The following is a 22265-nucleotide window of genomic DNA, read 5'->3' on the forward strand; positions in this document are numbered from 1 at the left end:
AGAGTGGGAGAGACAGAGTGAGTGAGCATCCCCCTCCCCTCCCCCCGAAACACCCTTAGGTAGTTTGGGCTCGCTACGCTACGTTCGCTACACTGCCTTACTGTGTCCCAAAATGATGCATCTCCAAAAAGTGTGTCTCCAACATAAAAAGTTTGGAAAGCTGTGCCCTAAAGAATAGAAAATCACCCATGAGGTACCCACGTCACTGATGCAACATATATCAGGACATTGAAGTCCAACCACAGAAGAAAGCAATCCAACCCCCTGATCGGTAAGGGAAGATCCTGATCATTCTTGGGGAAACTGCCATCGTGCAGCCACACATGGCGATGCAGAGCAACTGCCGGACCATAGCGCGACCAACGGAGTCAGTGGTGTCCATGGCCGAACGAATTGAAAACTGCGCCATGTCTCGGCCATCCCGAAAAAGTTGGGCCAGGTAGGTGCGAGGGCCCTCTGGCAAAGAAGGAAGGAGTTGTCCAACTGAGTCCCAAAGGGCAAAAGTAGCCCAAGCAAACACGCAGTTCGTGTTCAGGTACCGAAGGCCTGAGCTTGTGGACGCAAAGACATCACGGCCACACGATTCCAACCACCAACACTCCCGAGTGGGAGGAAGCAACAGAGGAGGAGAGGAACGGAGCACTGCCTGTACTAAAAGTCCATGAACCCTAGGATGAAGGGAGAAACAGGCAGGGTCAACTGGAGCTGTACAATAGCACGACCAATGTGGTTACCCGATGAGGGTATGGCCCAAGTTCCCAGAAGGACATCATGAAAAGACCCGCTAAAATGCAACAAGAGTGCCACATCCACCGTGCCCTGGTGGAGAAGATCCAACAAAAGATCCGAAGGCAGGGAGACAGAGGGCGGCGCATCTGCAAGATATGCGCAGCCCTGCGAACCACCCTCAAACTCTGCGCTGGCCTCCGTGACCATCCGGAGACGAGACAGCATGTTAACCATTGGTGAAGGTTGCAGGCTAATCCACCCACCCAACGACAGAGGCCCTGCAGAAGAATGAACCGGCCAGTGCCTCATGGGTCCCTGCTCCGTGGTGCACTGAAAAAACCCTTGGGGTGGGGAACCCACTGGGGACACGTCTTCCTCAAGCAGAGGAACAGCCGGGGACGGAACCGGCGTCAAGCGACGTCAAGGACCCCCGAAGAGGACTCACCCACCAGGCGCTGACTCTACCTCGACCAAGGAAGGGGCCAGCGGGCAGGAAAAAAGTCGACTGGGAGTCGACCTCAGCACTGCCGTCGCATCCAGCATTGACGCAGGGAGCCTAGCAGGACTGGGGCACAAGTTACTTACCCTCGGTAACAATATATCTGGCAGAAACAGTAGTTAGTATTAGATTCCTTACCTTAGAATACCCCCAGGCGTCAGACTGGATCCGGAAACTTTTGCGTAGCAGTACCCTTGTGCGTCGGTAGGAGTCGTCTGCGGCTCCGCGTCCGGCGTCGGGATGACATCGCCGGAGTACTTAGACGTCGCCCTCGAGCGCTGACGCACAAGTTACTACTTGTGTAACGATATATCTGTAAGATACATTAGTTAGTATTAGATTCCTTACCTTAGAATATCCCCAGGCGTCAGACTGGATCCGGAAATTTTTGCGTAGCAGTACCCTTGCGCGTCGGTAGGCGTCGTCTGTGGCTCCGCGTCCGTCGTCGGCGTCGTGGGCGCCGTGATGTCGTCGTCGGAGTACTTAGACGCCGCCTCCGCGTGCTGACGTCAGTTCTTAGACACAGCTTTTCCGTGCCAGAAACGCAGAGCCATGTTAAAAACCAACACTGGTGCCATTGAAACTAGGGCCCTGAAAGGGGACAACCCTAACCCTAGATATTGGTTCGCAGAACGGGGAGGATGGGCGGGTCGGTAAGGAATCTAATACTAACTAATGTCTCTTACAGATATATCGTTACACAAGTAGTAACTTGTGCATCTGAAAGAGACACGTTAGTATTAGATTCCTTACCTTAGAATAGATACCCCAGCAATACCAACCCCGGTGGTGGGTCTGCGAACCAATAATCACACCAGAAAGTCCTGGAGGACGGAACGGCCAAAGAAGCCATCCCTCCGGACTTGACTGTCCAGGCAGTAGTGTCTTGCAAACGTGTGCAGCAAAGCCCACGTAGCTGTCTGACAGATGGTCCTGCATTTTGCGTAGCCGGCGTAGCCAGGCGGCACTACGCGCGCTCCGCAGACGGTGCGTAGCCGGCCGCCACCCGCCTCCCTCCCGCCCTCCCTAAATACATAAATAAATGTATAAAAAGCTTTTTAAAACACTTACCTTGTCTGCCGCGTCCCCGGGGCTCCCTCTCGCCGTCCCGCGATGCGCGCCGCCATTTCGGATCCTAATGCGCATGCGCGGGCGGCCGCGCATGCGCATTTCTCGTGAGGAATGCGCATGCGCGGCCGCCCGCGCATGCGCATTAGGATCCGATTCGGTGGCGGCGCGAACGGCGGGACGGCGAGAGGGAGCCCCGGGGACGCGGCAGACAAGGTAAGTGTTTTTAAAAGCTTTTTATACATTTATTTATGTATTTAGGGAGGGCGGGAGGGAGGCGGGCGGCGCGGGGCTACGCGGAGTGCGCGGGTGGGCGTAGTTGTGCGCCCACTTCGCGTAGCTCCGCGGAGCCCCACTCCGCACACTACACCCAGGGTTAGGAATGAGCCCGTAATCCAACAGGGGGCTCCTTTCTAGCCAAGGAGTAGCATGCCTGGATACACAAGATGATCCACCGGGAGATGGTCCTCTTGTGCACCGCTTTCCCCTTCTTCGCGCCCACGTAACCAACAAAGAGTTGGTCATCCACCCGGAACTGGCGTGTGCGATCCGAGTAGAATGAGAGCGCACGTTTTGGGTCCAGACGGTGGAGCCGCTCTTCCTCTTTAGAGGGGTGCGGTGGCGGGAAGAAGGTTGGCAAGGTGATAGACTGCCCGATGTGGAAGGCCGTGACAACCTTGGGCAGGAAAGAAGGTTTGGTACGCAGCACCACTTTGTCCGGATGGACAGAAAGGAAAGGTGGAGTACAAGAAAGGGCCTGGAGCTCACTCACTCTCCTGGCAGAGGTGATGGCAACCAGGAAAGCAGTCTTCAAAGTCAGAAGGCGAAGAGGACAGTTGTGAAGTGGCTCAAAGGCAGCGCACATCAGAAACGTAAGAACCAGGTTCAAGTCCCACTGCGGCATCACAAACGGAACAGGAGGAAACGTGTGCGTGATGCCCTTAAGAAATCTATTAAAAATAGGGGACTTGAACAAAGAAGGTTGATCAGGCAGCCTGAGAAAGGCTGAAAGGGCAGAAAGGTAGTCCTTGATAGTGCCCAGAGCAGAGCCCTGCTGGGCAAGAGAAAGAAGGAAGAGAAGGATCTCAGAAAGAGGGGCATTGAGGGGATCCACAGCCTTTGCTGTGCACCATGCCACAAATCTGTTCCACCTGCAGGCGTATACCGACTTTGTGGAGGGACGCCTGGCTGCCAGAATGATGTTACAAACTTCAGGAGGCAAGTCAAATGGCCTCAACTGTCGCCGCTCAATCTCCAAGCATGGAGGTGGAGACTGGACAGGTTCGGGTGGAGGACCGTCCCCTGCTGCTGCGACAGAAGGTACTCCTGAAGAGGCAGACGAACCGGGGGATCGACTGACATACTGAGAAGTTCTCGATACCAGTACCTTCTCGCCCAGTCCGGAGCCACAAGGATGACTTGGGCCCGGTCGCGCTTGATCTTCTTCAGCACTCTGGGCAGAAGTGGTATAGGCGGAAAGGCGTACAACAGACCGCAACTCCACTCGCGACGAAAAGCGTCTCCGAGCGAGTGCCGCCTTGGAAATTCCAACGCACAGAACTGATGACATTGCGCGTTCTCTTCGGTGGCGAATAGATCTAACCAAGGCTCTCCCCATCGCTGAAAGAGGCCTTGCGCCACGTCCGAGTTCAGACGCCATTCGTGATCCATCATGCACCGACGGCTGAGCTCGTCCGCCCTGGCGTTCAGAGAACCCGCCAGGTGTTGAGCCACCAGGGTCACGCCCTGGCGTTCCAGCCATTGCCAAAGGCGAAGAGCCTCTTGACAAAGGATCCACGACCCCACCCCGCCTTGTTTGTTGCAGTACCACATGGCGGTGGTGTTGTCCGTGATCACCTGCACTACACTCCCCCGGACAGAGGGGAGGAATGCCTTCAGTGCCAGACAAATCGCCCTGAGCTCCAACAGGTTGATGTGGAGCCGGGTCTCCGCCGGAGACCAGAGGCCTCTGATCTCCGCCTCTCCCATGTGGCCTCCCCAGCCCTGGAGGGACGCATCCGTCACAACTACGTGCTCCGGTTGGGGAAGGGAGAGGGATCTGCCGCTGACCCAATCGCGGTCCGTAAGCCACCACTGCAGCTGTCTCGCAGTGCCCTCCGAGATCAGGACGTGGTCGGATAGGTTGCCCTGATGCTGGGCCCACTGAAACTTCAGGTCCCACTGCAGAGCCTGCATCTGCCACCTGGCGTGATGCACCAGTAGGATGCAGGAGGCCATCAGCCCCAGAAGCCGCAGCGTCAACCTGACCGAAACCCGGGATAACGGCTGAAAGATGGGAATCAGAGCCTGAATATCCCGGACCCGCTGTTCGGGCGGATAAACCCGAAACGGCGCCGAGTCCAGAACCGCTCCGATGAAGAGGAGCTTCTGAGAGGGGCACAGGTGTGACTTCGGCACATTGATGGAGAACCCCAGCTGATGCAGGAGGTCTGCCGTCGTCTGGAGGTGGCTGACGACTGTCTGGGGCGAGCCCGCCTTCAACAACCAGTCGTCGAGGTAGGGGAAGACTGAAACCCCTAACCTGCGCAGATGAGCTGCGACCACCGCCATCACCTTTGTGAACACCCGTGGGGCGCTGGTAAGGCCGAAGGGGAGCACGGTAAATTGAAAGTGCTCGTGGCCAACCATGAACCGCAGGTAGCGCCGGTGGGCAGGCAGGACGGGGATATGAAAGTAAGCGTCCTGCAAGTCCAACGCTACCATCCAGTCTCCTGGGTCCAGGGCAGCCAGGACCTGAGCCAGTGTCAGCATCTTAAACTTCTCCTTCCGGAGGAAGCCGTTGACGTTCCGTAGGTCCAAGATAGGGCGTAGGCCCCCCTTGCCCTTCCTGGGAACCAGAAAGTAGTGGGAGTAGCAACCACACCCTACTTCTGGCCCAGGAACGCGCTCAATGGCCCCCTTGGCCAAGAGGGCCGTAACTTCCTCCTGCAGAAGTCGCAAATGATCCCCCGATACACGGTGGTTCTGCGGAGGCATGGCTGGAGGAGTCGCCTCGAAGGGGAGGGAGTAGCCCCTTCGGACGATTTGCAGCACCCACCTGTCCGACGTGACAGTGCGCCAGTGGAGGTGGTGATGGCGAACCCTGCCTCCCACTGGCGTCACATGGGCCTGAAAGCACGGACTAGGAGGGTTTTGAGGCGGATGCTGCGGGGGAAGGTGTGGACTGACCTCGCCGCTGCCCCCGACCGCCCGGACGGCGGTTCCCACGGCCGCCACCGCGTTGGGTATTGCCCTGCGGAGCGTGGCTGGCGGCGCGTGTGGGCGCACCCCTTCCGTGGCCACGAAAGGAGTGAAAGGCAGCCGATTGCTGGCGCTGGCCCGAGAGGCCCAATGACTTGGCCGTAGCCCTGGAGTCCTTAAAGCGCTCAAGCGCATGGTCTGCCTTGTCGCCAAAGAGGCGACGGCCATCGAACGGCATGTCCATGAGTGTGCTCTGGACATCTGCCGAGAAGTTGGCGGACCTCAGCCAGGCGTGGCGTCTGACCGCCACCGTCGTTGCCATCGCTCTACCTAGCGAGTCGGTGGTATCCAGCCCACACCTGATGGAATACTTGGCTGCATCCCGGCCCTCCACAAGGGCTTGGCCGAGTTTGGCCCGTACCTCCAACGGACACTCTGGCAGCACTTCCCCGACCTTATCCCACACAGAGTGGGTGTAACGTCCCAAGAGGCAGGCGGTGTTGGAAGACCGCAGGCCTAGACTAAGGGATGAGAAGATCTTCTTCCCATACTGGTCATACCTCTTGGATTCCCTGTCCGGCGGGGCAGACGGGAATGCGGTCTGGGAATTTGAGGCCTGGATGACCAGGCTCTCGGGGGTAGGGTGGGAGGACAGGAAACATGGGTCGCCCGGGGCTGGGCGGTGGCGTCTGGCCACGTTCCTATCTACGGGCGAACCCGTAGCGGGCTTGGACCAAGTGCCCAGAAGAACGTCGGTCAAGGCCTCATTAAAGGGCAGCAGAGGCTCGGCCGAGCTTGACTGCGGTTTAAGGACCTCAGTGAGGAGGTTAGTCCTCACGGCCGCGACGGGGAGCTCAAGGCCCAAGGCCTTGGCAGCCCTCATCAGCACCACACTATATGTTGCCCCCTCCTCCGAAGCCACGGTAGGAGGAGAGACAAAACCAGTGTCTGGAGAGGTGTCCAGGCCACTGGCCTCCCCCAGGTCTCCTGTCCAGTCCTCATGAGACTGACACTCTCTGGTCAGAGGGTCCCAGTCCTCTTCATCACCCATCTCCTGAAATTCAGGGTTCTCAACCAATGGGGCCTGTTCATAAAAGTAAAATTCACCAAACGACGTCTGGAGCGGCGCCCATCGGGGCCGTCCCGACGGCTGAACAGGAACGAAGGTAGGACCGGGACCGGCGCCGCCCGAGGACGGCGCCGGAGGCGACACCTGAGGGTCCGACGCCGGGGAGGTCGTCAGATACACCGGCGACGAACCAGATCCCGAAGGAGGACCAGCGGCGTCCTGCGGCGCCGGGCCCGAAGGCGCCGTCGGAACAACTGGACCCCTCGGCGCCGGCGGCGTCGGGATAATGGGGGCCTGCGTCGCCGGGCCCGAAGGCGTCGGGGCCGAAGCACCCGACGGCGTCGGGGCCGGAGCCGCCGACCCGCTAGGGCCCCCAGACGGGTCCGCTGGGCCCGGAGGCGCCGCGGAGCCCGTCGGAGGAGAGAGTTTCCTCATGGCCATGAGGAAGCGCTCGATCTCCTCCTGCGACACGTTCAGCCCAGGGACCGGAGGGTGTGGAGCTGCACGCGGCACCCGCGACTCCGACGGAGCCGCGTGGGCGGTGTCACCCGAACCCCCGGCCGCATCGCGCGAGCGTCGGGGGGAGTCCGAGGAGCGATGACGCCGCTTGGACTTCTTGTGCCTCTTACCTGACGACGACTTCGACCCGAAGGAGTGCGGCCTACTCTCGGAGCTGTGGTGGCTCCGAGCCCGCGACCTGTCCCTCGACCTCCCATGGGATCGGGACCTCTCACGGCGCGGGACCGACTGCCGGAGTTCGAGGCGCCTACGGGATCGCTCCCGCCTGGCTTTCGAGGAGATGGCCCGGCAGTCGGAGCAGGCCTTGTCGTCGACGCCCAAACAAGATAAACACACGCGGTGAGGATCCGTGACCGACATCAGACGGTCGGAATCGTCACAGTGCTTGAAGCCGGGCATCCCTACGGCACCGTTCGGAGTCGAGAGACTTCGAAAAGCAATCAAAAATGATCAAAAAAGTTAGTCAAAAAATGACCAGGGTTACTGCTTTTTCCAGATCTGCGCTTGCTGGCGCGGAAAAAAGAAGAACTGACGTCAGCACGCGGAGGCGGCGTCTAAGTACTCCGACGACGTCATCACGGCGCCCACGACGCCGACGACGGACGCGGAGCCGCAGACGACGCCTACCGACGCGCAAGGGTACTGCTACGCAAAAATTTCCGGATCCAGTCTGACGCCTGGGGATATTCTAAGGTAAGGAATCTAATACTAACGTGTCTCTTTCAGATGTCAGTTCTTATACACAGCTTTTCCGTGCCAGAAAACGCAGAGCCATGATAAAAACCAACACTGGTGCCATAAAAACTAGGGCCCTGAAAGGGATGTCCTTAACCCTAGATATCGGTTCGAAGAACGGGGAGGATGGTTGGGGAGGTAAGGAATGTAATACTAACTACTGTTTCTTACATATATATCGTTACCGAAGGTAAGTAACTTGTGCATCTGAAAGAAACAGGTTAGTATTAGATTCCTTACCTTAGAATAGATACCCCAGCAATACCAACCACGGTGGTGGGTCTGGGAACCACCTGACGTGATGCACCAGAAGGATGCAGGAGGCCATCAGCCCCAGAAGTCGCAGTGTCAACCTGACCGAGACTCGGGATAAAGGCTGAAAGATCGGAATTAGAGCCTGAATATCCCGTACCCGCTGTTCAAGAGGATAAACACGAAACTGAGCTGAGTCTAGAACCGCTCCGATGAAGAGGAGCTTCCGAGAGGGACACAGGTGCTACTTCGGCACATTGATGGAGAACCCCAGCAGGTGCAGGAGGTCGGCCATAGTCTGGAGGTGGCTGACTACTATCTGGGGCAAGCCCGCCTTCAACAACTAGTCGTCGAGGTAGGGGAAGACTGACACCCCTAACCTGCGCAGATGAGCTGCGACCACCGCCATCACTTTCGTGAACACCCGTAGGGCGCTGTTAAGGCCGAAGGGGAGCACGGTAAACTGAAAGTGCTCGTGGCCTACCATGAACCGCAGATAGCGCTGGTGGGCCGGCAGGACGGGGATGTGGAAATATGCGTCCTGCAAGTCGAACGCTACCATCCACTCTCCTGGGTCCAGGGCAGCTAAGACCTGAGCCAGAGTCAGCATCTTGAACCTCTCCTTCCGGAGGAAGCCGTTGACATTCCGCAGGTCCAAGATAGGGCGTAGGCCCCCTTTGCTCTTCTTGGGAACCAGAACGTAGTGGGAGTAACAACCACACCCTACTTCTGGCGCAGGAACGCGCTCAATGGCCCCCTTGGTGAAGAGGGTCGTAACTTCCTCTTACAGAAGTTGCAAGTGATCCCCCGACACGCGGTGGTACTGCTGTGGCATGGCTGAAGGGGTCGCCTCGAAGGGGAGAGAGTAGCCCCTTTGGACGAATTGCAGCACCAACCTGTCCGATGTAATGGTGCGCCAGTGGAGGAGGTGATGGCGAACCCTGCCCCCCACTGGCATCAAATGGGCCTGAAAGCTCGGACTAGGAAGGCTTTGAGGCGGATGCTGCGGAGGTAGATGTGGACTGGCCTCGCCGCTGTCCCCTGGCACCGCCACGGCGGTTACCACGTCCGCCACTGCGCTGGATGGTAGTCGGCGGCCCGTGGCCCGTGGCTGGCAGGACGTGAGGGGGCGCCCCTTCATTGGCCATGAAAGGAGCAAAAGGCAGAAGTTTGCTAGCGCTGGCCCGACAGGCCCAAGGACTTGGCCATAGCCCTGGAGTCCTTAAAACGCTCAAGCGCACTGTCTGCCTTGTCACCAAAGATGCGACGGCCATCAAACGGCATGTCCATGAGTGTGTACTGGACATCAGCAGAAAAGTTGTCGGACCTTAGCCAGGCGTGGCGGCGAAGCGCCACAGTCGTGGAAATCGCCCTGCCTAGCGAGTCCGTGGTATCCAGACCACATCGAATAGAGTACCTTGCTGCATCTCGCCCTTCCGCAAGGGTTTGAGCGAGTTTTGCCCGGGCCTCCTCCGGGCAGTGTGGCATTAAGTCCACAACCGTGTCCCACAGAGAGTGGATGTAACGGCCCAAAAGGCAAGCGGTGTTGACCGACCGCAACCCCAAACTAAGTGAGGAGAACAGCTTCTTACCGAACTGGTCATACTTTTTGGATTCCCGATCAGGAAGGGCAGTCGGGAATATGGTCTGGGAGGCTCCCAGTGGTTGGGTGGGTGGACAGGAAGCTAGGGTCGCCGGGGCCGGCGTCTGGCCACGTTCCGATCTACAGGGGGGCCTGTAGCGGGCTTGGACTAGGTGCCCAACAGAACGTCAGTAAGGGCCTGAATAAACGGCAGTAGAGGCTCCGAAGAGCATGCCTGCGGTGAGGAGGTTTGTCCTCACGGCCACGACGGGGAGCTCAAGAGCCAAGGCCTTGGCCGCCCTCGTCAACTCCACGCTATAAGCAACCCCCTCCTCCGTAGCCACGGTAGTAGGGGAGACAAATCCAGTGCCAAGCTTAGTGCCCAGACCACTGGCCTCCCCTAGCTCAACTGCCCAGTCCTGATACAACTGGCCCTCTCGTGCCAGAGAGTCCTCAGACCCCTTCCAATCCTCCTCGCCCCCCATCTCCTAATAGTCCGGTCCAAATGATGTGGCCGTTTCATAGAAGAATTGCTCCTCTCGGCGTAGAATACGGCGTCGAGCGACGCCGGGTCTGCGGATAGATGTCTATAAGATATGTTCTCCTCAGCTCGTACCTCACTGAAATACATAAAAGGTGCCCTAGAAACAATTCACAGTTGTGTTAAAATGAAACTAGGACTTGCTGTAGCCCAGGTAAGCTCAAGATCATGTTGGAAATCTAGTTAAAGTATAAGGCCAAAAGGAAAGAAAAGACCCCTTTCAGGACACTCCCTCACACTTGATATGTGCTAGAAATCTAAGCTATGATGGCCACTATGTAGGAGAACAAACTCACACATCCAACACATTAGCTAAACTTTGGTTGTTTCAAATTAGATGGATGCCTTACTAAAGTAACACTATTAGACGAAACACATTTGACACAGATTTTTGCTATTTAAAAATGACTGGTGATTTCCAGCCTGCCAACAGGATATAATTGAAGCAGGTAGGTCCATGAAAGATCCAATATTGTAGAATTGTAGAAGCCAACTGCATTTTTCTTCCACGTAGTCACTGTCTATTTAAAAAAAAAAAAAAGATATGTACCTTACCATATACCACTTTATTGCTTAAAGGATACTCATAGGCAGCCTCTTTCCCCTGCTCCACCAGAACACCAAGGCCAAATATGGCATTACTTCGCACTTCTTCATCTTCCTCTTTGGCACCAGACAGCATAACTGGGAAGAGGCGGGGTAGAAACTGTGCGCAAGAAGTGCCAAGCTGCTGCACCGTCTCTGCTATGGTGCCAATGGCAAAAGATTTCTCGGCTAGGGAATTGTTAGGCTTCTGTACGAAAAGGAGACAAGAGTCATACAACTGATTAAGATTGAAATACAAGTCAGGAAGAGAATCAAATGAGTATGCCGGGCAGGAGTAATAGATACGTGATGAGAAGTTTGAAGAGTCAAAGCAGAAGCATTAGAAGAGAGTTGGAGATTTGAAGAAAAAGATTAGGAAGAAAGAAAAAGATAGAGTGAAAAAAACAATCTGAGAGCAAGCTTTCCATTAATATATTCAGGCATGTCTACATGTTTAACCTCTTTAAGTCATGAGCCTCTGTGGTTACTCAATTGTTACAAACATGAATGATCCGCATAATATTTAGGCTTCATTTAATAATCTGTTTCATGTCACAAAACTGCTACCCTGACCTATTGCGACCTATTTTCATAATACTGTCAGCCATTGTAAACCTACCTGTTGTTTTCCTACATACAGATTGGACTTGGATCAGCTTGTTTGAGCCATTAGATTATTTGTGGGGACCAGCTTCATCAATTGGTTTCAGACTTCGTCAAACCACATTTCAAACGGCTCAGAGGATTTTTTCTCTCATGTTCATGTTGTCAGTGATAGGGTGCATCCTTCTGTATTATACCACAGAGGAACTCTCCTTCCCTCAAAATGCACTCTACAGAGAAAGCAGTCTTTCGTACTTTTGTCAGTGCAGTAGACATTTTGTTTATGTCACAAACATGCAAGGGTACTGCTACGCAAAATTTGCCGGATTCAGTCTGACGCCTGGGGGTTATTCTAAGGCAAAGAATCTAACTAATGTTTCTTACAGATATATCGTTACCGAAGGTAAGTAACTTGGTCATCTGAAAGAAACACGTTAGTTAGATTCCTTACCTTAGAATAGATACCCCAGCAATACCAACCACGGTGGTGGGTCTGGGAACCAATGATAACACCAGAAAGTCCTGGAGAACGGAACGGCAGAAAAAGCCATCTCTCCGGACTTGGCTGTCCAGGCAGTAGTGCCTTGCGAACGTGTGCAGTGAGGCCCACGTAGCTGCCTGACAGATGTCCTGCAAAGGGACTCCCCGGCCCAGGGCAGTAGTAGCCGCGGTGGCCCGAGTGGAATTGGCACGAAGCCCCACAGGAGGCTCCTTTCGAGCCAAAGAGTAACAAGCCTTGATGCACAAGACAACCCATCGAGAAATAATTAGTTTGTGCACCGCCCGTCCCTTCTTAGCGCCCACGTAACCAACAAAGAGTTGGTCATCCACCCGAAACTGGCGTGTGTGCTATCTAAGTAGAAAGAGAGCGCACGTTTTGGGTCCAGACGGTGGAGCCTCTCTTCCTCTTTCAAGGGATGCGGAGGCGGAAAGAAGGTGGGCAAGGTGATGGACTGCCCGATGTGGAAGGCTGTGACTGCCTTGGGCAGGAAAGAGGGTCGCGTCCGCAACACAACTTTGTCCAGATGGACTGAAAGGAAAGGAGGCTTAGAGGAAAGGGCGTGGAGCTCATTCACTCTCCTAGCAGAGGTGATGGCAACCAGGAAAGCGGTCTTCAGAGTAAGTAGGCAAAGAGGACAGTTATGAACTGGCTCAAAGGGAGCGCACATCAGAAAGGTAAGAACAAGGTTCAAGTCCCACTGAGGCATCACGAAAGTAACAGGAGGAAACATGTGAATGATGCCCTTCAAAAATCTATTTACAACATGGGACTTGAAAAGAGAAGGCTGATGAGGGAGCCTTAAGAAGGCTGAAATGGCAGAGAGGTAGCCTTTGATAGTGCCCAGAGCAGAGTCCTGCTGGGCAAGAGAAAGAAGGAAGAGGAGAACCTCTGAAAGGGGGGAAGAAAGGGGATCCACAGCCTTTGCTGTGCACCATACCACAAATTTGTTCCACCTGCAGGCGTATACATATTTTGTGGAGGGACGCCTGGCTGCCAGAATTACATCGCAGACTTCAGGAGGCAAGTCAAATGGCCTCAACTGTCGCCTCTCAATCTCCACGCATGGAGGTGGAGACTGTACAGGTTCGGGTGGAGGACCGTCCCATTCCGCTGCGACAGAAGGTCCTCCTGAAGAGGCAGACGAATCGGGGGATCGACTGACATGCTGAGTAGCTCGGGATACCAGTATCTTCGTGCCCAGTCCGAAGCCACAAGGATGACTTGGGCCCGGTCGCGCCTGATCTTCAGCACTCTGGGCAACTCCACTTGCGACGAAAAGCGTCTCCGAGCGAGTGCCGCCTTGAAAATTCCAATGCGAATAACTGATGACATTGCGCGTTCTCTTCTGTGGCGAATAGATCTAACTAAGGCTCTCCCCACTGCTGAAAGAGGCCTTGCGCCGCGTCCGAGTTCAGACGCCATTTGTGATCCATCATGCACCGACGTCTGAGTTTGTCCACCCTGGCGTTCAGGAAATCTGCCAGGTGTTGCACCACCAGGGTCACACCCTGATGTTACAGCCACTGCCAGAGGCGCAAAGCCTCCTGGCATAGGGTCCACGACCCCACCCCGCCCTGTTTGTTGGCGTACTACATGGCGGTGGTGTTGTCCGTGAACACCTGCACTACTCTTCCCCGGACAGAGTGAAGAAATGCCTTCAGTGCAAGCCGGATCGCCCGCAGCTCCAGAAAGTTGATGTGGAGCCGGGACTCCGCCGGAGACCAGAGTCCTCTGATCTCCGCCTCTCCCATGTGACCCCCCCAGCCCAGGAGGGACACATTCGTCACAACTACGTGCTCCGGTTGGGGAAGGGAGAGGGACCTAACGCTGACCCAATCGTGGTCCGTGAGCCACCACTGCAACTGTCTCGCAGTGCTCTCCGAGATCCGGACATGGTCGGACAGGTTGCCCTGATGCTGGGCCCACTGAAACTTCAGGTCGCATTGCAGAGCCCGCATCTACAACCTGGTGTGATGCACCAGAAGGATGCAGGAGGCCATCAGCCGCAGAAGCCGCGTCAACCTGACCGAGACCCGGGATAAAGGCTGAAAGATCGGAATCAGAGCCTGAATATCCTGAACCCACTGCTCGGGAGGATAAACCAGAAACTGCGCCGAATCCAGAACCGCTCTGATGAAGAGGAGCCTTTGAGAGGGACACAGGTGTGACTTCGGCACATTGATGGAAAACCCCAGCAAGTGCAGGAGGTCGGCCATAGTCTGAAGGTGGCTGACGACTGTTTGGGGCAAGCCCGCCTTCAACAACCAGTTGTCGAGGTAGGGGGAAGACTGACACCCCTAACCTGCGCAGATGAGCTGCGACCACCGCCATCACTTTTGTGAACACCCATGAACCGCAGGTAACGCAGGTGGGCCGGCAGGACCGGGATGTGGAAATACGCGTCCTGCAAGTCCAGCGCTACCATCCAGTCTCCGGGGTCCAGGGCAGCTAAGACCTGAGCCAGAGGCAGCATCTTGAACTTTTCCTTCCGAAGAAAGCCATTTACGTTCCGTAGATCTAAGATAGGGCGGTGGCCCCCTTTGCCCTTCTTGGGAACAAGAAATTAGTGGGAATAGCAACCACACGCAACTTCTGGCCCAGGAAAGCGATCAATGGCCCCCTTGGCCAAGAGGGCCGAAACTTCCTCTTGCAGAAGTTGCAAGTGATCCCCCGACACGGGGTGGGACTGCGGTGGCATGGCTGGAGGGGTCGCCTCGAAGGGGAGGGAGTAGCCCCTTCGGATGATTTGCAGCACCCACCTGTCCGAAGTGATGGTGCGCCAGTGAAGGAGATGATGGGGGACCCTGCCCCCCACTGGCGTTAAATGGGCCTGAAAGCTCGACTAGGAGGGCTTTGAGGCGGATGCTGCGGGGGTGGATGTGGACCGGCCGCGCCGTTGCCCCCTGGCACCGCCACGGCAGTTACCACACATGCCGCCACGCTGGATGTTAGACTGCGGCCCGTGGCTGGCAGGACATGAAGGGTCGCCCCTTCCTTGGTCACGAAAGGAGCGAAAGGCCGACTGCTGCTGACGCTGGCCCGAGAGGCCCAAGGTCTTGGCCGTAGCCCTGGAGTCCTTGAAGCGTTCAAGCGCATGATCTGCCTTGCCACCAAAGCGGTGGCTGCCATCAAACGGCACGTCCATGAGGGTGTTCTGGACATCAGCCGAGAAGTTGGCGGACCTCAGCCAGGCGTGGCGGTGCCCTGCCCAGCGAGTCCATGGTATCCAGCCCACATCATATGGAATACCGAGCTGCGTCTCGTCCCTCCGCGAGGGCTTGAGCGACCTTCGCCCGGGGCCCCTCCGGGCACTCTGGCAGCACGTCCGTAACCGTATCCCACAAAGGGTGGGTATAATGGCCCAAAAGGCAAGCGGTGTTGACTGAACTCAACCCACAACTGAGGGATGAGAACAGTTTCTTACCAAACTGTTCATACCTTTGGGATCCCGATCTAGGGGTGCAGTCGGGAACGCGGATTGGGAAGTAGAGGCCTGGATAACCAGACTCTCGGGGGTGGGGTGGGTGGACAGGAAGCTAGGGTCGCCCGGAGCTGGGCGGTGGCGCCTGGCGACGTTCCTATCTACAGGGGGGCCTGAACCAGGTGCCCAACAGGACGTCCATGAAAGCCTTATTAAACGGCAGTAGAGGCTCCGGAGAGCCAGTCTGCGGTTTAAGGACCTCTGTGAGGATGTTCGACCTCACAGTAGCGACGGGGAGCGTAAGCGCCAAGGCCTTGGCTGCCCGCGTCAGCACCACACTATAAGCTGCCCCCTCCTCCGTAGCCACGGTAGGAGGGGAGACAAAGCCAGTGTCAGGGGAGGTATCAAGACCACTGGCCTCCCCTAGCTCCTCTGTCCAGTCCTGAAAGGACTGACACTCACGTGTCGGAGGGTCCTCAGACCCCTCCCAATCCCCCTCATCCTCCATCTCCTGAAATTAAGGGTCAAAGGATGGAGACGGATCGAAGAAGAAATGCTCTTCAGCTGGCGTCAAATGCGGTGTCGGTCGATGTGAGAAGTTGGCCTGGTATATGATGTTCACTATTCTAATGAACACCTTGCACCAGTCCAAACAACCCTTATGGTGATGGTTGTAAGTCAACCTTATAGACCAGCTATCCTAGTGGTAGCGTGGACAGAACAGTCTTAGGCTAAAAGACTCTTGAGGGCGTGTAAAGCCAGCTGTTTTACCATATGTAACCCCTTGAATACCAAATGAAAGGACACCACACAGGATATATATAAAATATATATGTATTTATTTACTAACACACTCCTCTGAACTCTTTATGAGATCAGAGGCAAAAGCACATAACAAGATACTTAGTCAGAATACGTTAAGTTGCACAATTTACGGTTAGGCCCTAGGGGCGAAGCAAACCATATATTAAGAAAGTGGTATAAGTAACACGTCGCGAGAAAAGGAAAGGCCTAAGGCCTAGGGAAACGCTGGGGCTACACTATCTGAACTTAGTTTAGAAGTAGGAGGCCCACAGGCGGTGCGTGCAGTGTCTTTACACACACGCGTGAGTCAATGCAAAGTCAATGGGAACTTAGAAGTTAGAGTTAAAAGGATTTAGGACACTTCCGGTTTAGCTAGGAGGAAACAACTAAAAACCTAGACACTTGGATAGTCAATACCCTAGGGAGCACCGAAGTACTCGCGTTAACTCGCCCACGGACGGCGGGTGCATAGGTGTGAAGATGTGTCGGGTTTCTCCGTTGAGTCCTATGGAGCCTTTGAAGAAAGATGCTGCAGGCGACCAGGAGGAAGATGTCTGGGTGGATCCAAGGGTGGATCGAAGATGAAGAGGACCTGAAAGCAGAGGGGACAGAGTCTGGGTCACTAGCCAGTGACCGGGTGGAACCAGGAAGGAACCAGACGATGTCGAGGAGCAATCAGGTGCTGTCTTGAAGCTTGTCTCTTCAGCCACGCGGACCAGGAGGCGTCGAGGACGACCAGGAGCTGGAGGCGAACTGTCCCACGCAGGATCTCGCCGATGGAGGAGTCGACTTCCGGATTGGAGTCAACAAGCCTTGGCAAAGGCAAAGCTGCAAAGTTAGCAAGTTGCAGGCTTTCCAATATGTTCGGTCCCACTTGTCTCGTCACCTCCACAGATTTCAGTTATGCTGCAGTCGTGAAGAGAGGGTCAGAGAGGTCTGGAAGTCTGGGTCTTGTCAGGCTCTGTGCACGGGTTCCGACGGGAACGTCAACAAAGCAAGCCGTTGATTTGCTGGATGGTCCCTGGTTGCCCAGCGTGGTCACTCCTTGGCCACAGGGAGATTCTTCAGTCTTCAGCTTCAGCAGAATGTCGAAAGTCCAGAGTTTCGTGTCAAGTTTCGGTTCAGGATTAAACTAAAGTCACAGGACTCAGCTCCTACCTTTATACAACTAAAAGGGGCTGGATTACTTTCTAGGTCCCTCCTATGGGTGGGACCAGGAAGGAGGGTGGTTACACCCCCTCTCCTTTGTCCAGTTTCGCGCCAGGGCTGGGGCTGGAGTGCCCCAGCAACCGGTTTGAACTGGGGTATTCATGGAGCACCTAGTGTGCCCCAGGCAGTGTCTCATTCTATTCAGCCCTCACTGTCCCAATACACAAAGTCCTGTCTGGGGTGGTGCTCGCACCTCTCCAGGCAGGAAACCTATTGTCCAAACCTCCGTGACTGGAAGGATTCCCAGCAGCAGGAGGTCAGAATTGTGTCAGTGGCAGCAGCGTCCATTTTGTGACGCTGGGGCTCTGGTTAACTTTAACCGGGATAGTCAGCAACAACATGTCTTCTCCCTCTAGAAGTGTGGAATGCTACCCCCGTCGCCAGAATTGGCGAGGGGGTAGAATTCCAAAGCGTATGACACCTTACACGACATGTTTGGATAAAGCCAAACCAAAGTTAGCATTCAACCGCGAGGTTCATAATGCACTTAAGAGTATATGGTATGGCAATATCATAGAACAGCTATAAGGACATGGTTCCGAAAGCTGCAGACAGGCTCAGCTCATGCTAGAGCACCATCTCACACATAACCAAGCACTCTGCCTCCAGGATTGTTAAGGCCTGCCATAGGAGTGACTTATAGGTTACTGTGTGTCTATATATAAGGGTAGATATAGGAATACTATACCTAAGCAAGGGGTGATTACACGACCTTGCCACAGCTGAGTGATCAGCCAGTTGTGTCTATTTGAGGGGCCAGCCAGGGGTGTCATAATACATGCTGCAGCCCCTGGTAGGCCTTGGTTACACCTATGCCCTGGGCACCTATGTGTCAGGATTCAATATTATCAAGCTTATTAGCTTACCAGTACTTGCACAGGAACAGAGATGCTTGGTCCTAAATCCCTCTAAGCAATGCCTGCGGGTCTTTTGACCCCGGGGGACGGGGGAATTGGATAAAATAATAAACAAAGAAGAGACTGGTCCTGAGCTGGCTCCTTCAGTCGGCTAACTTGCTGACGTCTTCTCTCTTCTATGGAACCTAAGGAAGTAATACACCATTACAACCTATCCTTCTCTTCCCTAGTCTAGCCTTACTTAATCTCTTAAAATCTCACCTACCCACACTCTTCAGGACTCTAGCTTCTCTTCTGTCTTTTCTTTATGTTATTCTCTTTATCTTGCTCCGTTAGTTGTTACTACATGGAAAGAAAATATTTATTTTTTCCCTGACCGTCTGGCTAGTTTCTCGTTTTATTATGATGTATGAATATGTGCGCACTTACTTCACTAACTTGACGAGTTCTTTTTAAAATGTCTCCTCGGGTTCTGTCTCCTTATTTTCTGCTTTCTTGTTAAATGTCTATAACTCCTGTACTCAGTTTTAAATCTCTTTTTTGGATTCAGAAGTTGTTTGACATCTCTAGCAGTCTCTGGTGAGTATTTACATAGAGTTTCTACACATTCTTGCATTCCATTATCTTCCCTATTAACCTTAAATTCTCATTTTCGTTTTTAGGCTTCACACTGAAGACTAATGGTTATTCTCCTATTAGGTAAGTATAACTTTATGCTTTTACAGTTTTTGTAGATTGTTCACTTAGCTTTCTATCTTCGTTGAACTTCCTTGCTGCTCGGAAAACGGCGCTCCTCTCAGGAACCCTTGACGCCGCTCCGGCGAAAATACGCTGTGGAAACTCGAACTCCCGCTTGACTTATGCGCCGAGTATTTCCTCACGAAACCTCTCTAATATTCCCAAGATACCCAACAGAGTCGGGTTATAGACTTTGTGACTAGAATTAACATTAAAACTGGGAACTTAATCTTAGGCTTCTTCGTTGGCTGAAATCTCCGGTGAAGTGCGCGTTTCCTGTTGCGCTCGCGCTGCACCTTGATTTCTATGCAGCTGCGGCAAAGAAACTAGACCGCCAACCTGTCCTTTGACTGTCCCCGAATTATGTCCGAGAGGGTGAGAAAGCCCTGTAGGTCCAAAAGGTGGCCGGCGGAGAGGCAGCTGACACCACGCCATTGCGGAAATGCATGAGGGACAGTTAACTCCGGGTTATCCAAGATAGGGGTAAGTGGGGAGGGGAAGGTAGTCAACCCTTCCTTGACAGCGACCGCGTCCCAGACCTGCATGACGGTGCGAGTGATGGGGGATCGCAAGAGGTAGCGTGGCCGATGTTGCCGGGGGAGGAATGGAATTTTCCAGAGGGATGTCTGGGCCATCGCCCTGTCCTGAAATAACCATAGCTTCTCGGATTCCGGTCTGTACCACTCCACCAGATATCGGAGTTGTGAGGCCTGGAAGTACTGCAAAAGGCTGGGGATCCCAAGGCCCCCTTCGTCCGCGTTTCTGTATGCTAGTCGTTTATGTAAGCGTGCACGCTTACCATCCCAGATAAAATGGTGGAAGGCGGCTTGTAGGCGCGCGATGGGGCCAGCCTGAGGGAACACCGGGAGGGTCTGGAAAATGTACAGAATTTTGGGCAGAGCCGACATCTTCACTGCCGCAACACGTCCTAGCAGGGAAAGGGGTTGTTGCACAAGTTACTACTTGTGTAACGATATATCTGTAAGAGACATTAGTTAGTGATAGATTCCTTACCGTAGAATATCCCCAGGCGTTCGACTGGATCCAGAATTGTTTTGCGTAGCAGTACCCTTGCGCATCGGTAGGCGTCGCCTGCGAATCTGCATCCGTCGTGGGCGCCGTGATGACGCCGCCTCCGCGTGCTGACGTCAGTTCTTAGACACAGCTTTCCCGCGCCAGAAGCGCTGAGCCATGTTAAAAACAAACACTGGTGCCATTGAAACTAGGGCCCTGAAGGGGATAACCCTAACCGTAGATATCGGTTCGCAGAACGGGGAGGATGGGTGGGTAGGTAAGGAATCTATCACTAACTAATGTCTCTTACAGATATATCGTTACACAAGTAATAACTTGTGCATCTGAAAGAGACACGTTAGTGATAGATTCCTTACCTTAGAATAGATACCCCAGCAATACCAACCCCGGTGGTGGGTCTGCGAACCAATAATCACACCAGAAAGTCCTTGAGGACAGAACGGCCTAAGAAGCATCCCTCCGGACTTGGCTGTCCAGGCAGTAGTGTCTTGCAAACGTGTGCAGCGATGCCCACGTAGCTGCCTGGCAGATGTCCTGTAAGGGCACTCCCTGGCCTAGGGCAGTCGTAGTCGCCGTGGCTCGGTGGAATGAGCCCGCAATCCAACAGGGGGCTCCTTTTTAGCCAAGGAGTAACATGCCTGGATACACAAGATGATCCACCGGGAGATGGTCCTCTTGTGCACCGCCTTCCCCTTCGCCCACGTAACCAACAAAGAGTTGGTCATCCACCCGGAACTGGCGTGTGCAATCCAAATAGAATGAAAGCGCACGTTTTGGGTCCAGACGGTGGAGCCGCTCTTCCTCTTTAGAGGGATGCGGTGGCGGAAAGAAGGTTGGCAAGGTGATAGACTGCCCGATGTGGAAGGCCGTGACAACCTTGGGCAGGAATGATGGCTTACTACGCAACACAACCTTGTCCGGATGGACAGAAAGGAAAGGAGGAGTACATGAAAGGGCCTGGAGCTCACTCACTGTCCTGGCAGAGGTGATGGCAACCAGGAAAGCAGTCTTCAAAGTGAGAAGACGGGGAGGACAGTTGTGAAGAGGCTCAAAGGGAGCGCACATCAGAAATGTAAGAACAAGGTTCAAGTCCCACTGAGGCATCACAAACGGAACAGGAGGGAATGTGTGCGTGATGCCCTTCAGAAATCGATTTACAATAGGGGACTTGAACAAAGAAGGTTGATCAGGCAGCCTTAGAAAGGCTGAAAGGGCAGAAAGGTAGCCCTTGATAGTGCCCAGAGCAGAGCCCTGCTGGGCAAGAGAAAGAAGGAAGAGAAGAACCTCAGAGAGAGGGGCAGCAAGAGGATCCCCAGCCTTTGCTGTACACCATGCCACAAATCTGTTCCACCTGCAGGCGTATACCGACTTTGTGGAGGGACGCCTGGCTGCCAGAATGACATTACAGAGTTCAGGAGGCAAGTCAAATGGCCTCCACTTTCGCCGCTCAATCTCCAAGCATGGAGGTGGAGACTGGACAGGTTCGGGTGGAGGACCGTCCCCTGCTGCTGCGACAGAAGGTCCTCCCGAAGAGGCAGACGAACCGGGGGATAGACTGACATAATGAGTAGCTCTGGATACCAGTACCTTCATGCCCAGTCCGGAGCCACAAGGATGACTTGGGCCCGCTCGCGCTTGATCTTCTTCAGCACTCTGGGCAGAAGTGGTATAGGCGGAAAGGCATACAACAGACCCCAACTCCACTCGCGACGACAAGCGTCTCCGAGCAAGTGTCGCCTTGGAAATTCGAACGAGCAGAACAGATGACATTTCGCATTCTCTTCGTTGGCGAATAGATCTAACCAAGGCTCTCCCCACTGCTGAAAGAGGCCTTGCGCCATGTCCGAGTTCAGACGCCATTCGTGATCCATCATGCACCGACGGCTGAGCTCGTCCGCCCTGGCGTTCAGAGAACCTGCCAGGTGTTGAGCCACCAGGGTCACGCGCTGGCGTTCCAGCCACTGCCAGAGGCGCAGAGCCTCCTGGCAAAGGGTCCACGACCCCACCCCGCCCTGTTTGTTGCAGTACCACATGGCGGTGGTGTTGTCCGTGAACACCTGCACTACACTCCCCTGGACAGAGGGGAGGAATGCCTTCAGTGCTAGACGAATCGCCCGCAACTCCAAAAGGTTGATATGGAGCCGGGCCTCCGCCGATGACCAGAGGCCTCTGATCTCCACCTCTCCCATGTGGCCTCCCCAGGCCTGGAGGGACGCATCTGTCACAACTACGTGCTCCAGTTGGGGAAGGGAAAGGGATCTGCCGCTGACCCAATCGCGGTCCGTGAGCCACCACTGCAGCTGTCTCGCAGTGCCC

The 22265-nt window shown here is 54.7% G+C and overlaps 1 protein-coding gene across 2 annotated transcripts in view; it reads right to left on the reverse strand.

Annotated features, from left to right (window-relative positions):
* The window catches only part of IPO4 (importin 4), a 2629293-nt gene that overhangs the window by 115267 nt on the left and 2491761 nt on the right, over positions 1 to 22265 (reverse strand). Inside the window, exon 26 of one of the 2 annotated variants that reach the window (XM_078644926.1) lies at positions 10780 to 10988. In XM_078644926.1, the coding sequence (XP_078501052.1) occupies positions 10780 to 10988 (209 nt within the window). Of the gene's footprint in view, positions 1 to 10745; positions 10989 to 22265 lie in introns of both variants that reach the window. The other variant, XM_078644927.1, reaches the window with a different exon arrangement.

Source organism: Lissotriton helveticus, chromosome 5_1 (assembly GCF_964261635.1).
Source record: "Lissotriton helveticus chromosome 5_1, aLisHel1.1, whole genome shotgun sequence".
Taxonomy (NCBI): domain Eukaryota; kingdom Metazoa; phylum Chordata; class Amphibia; order Caudata; family Salamandridae; genus Lissotriton; species Lissotriton helveticus.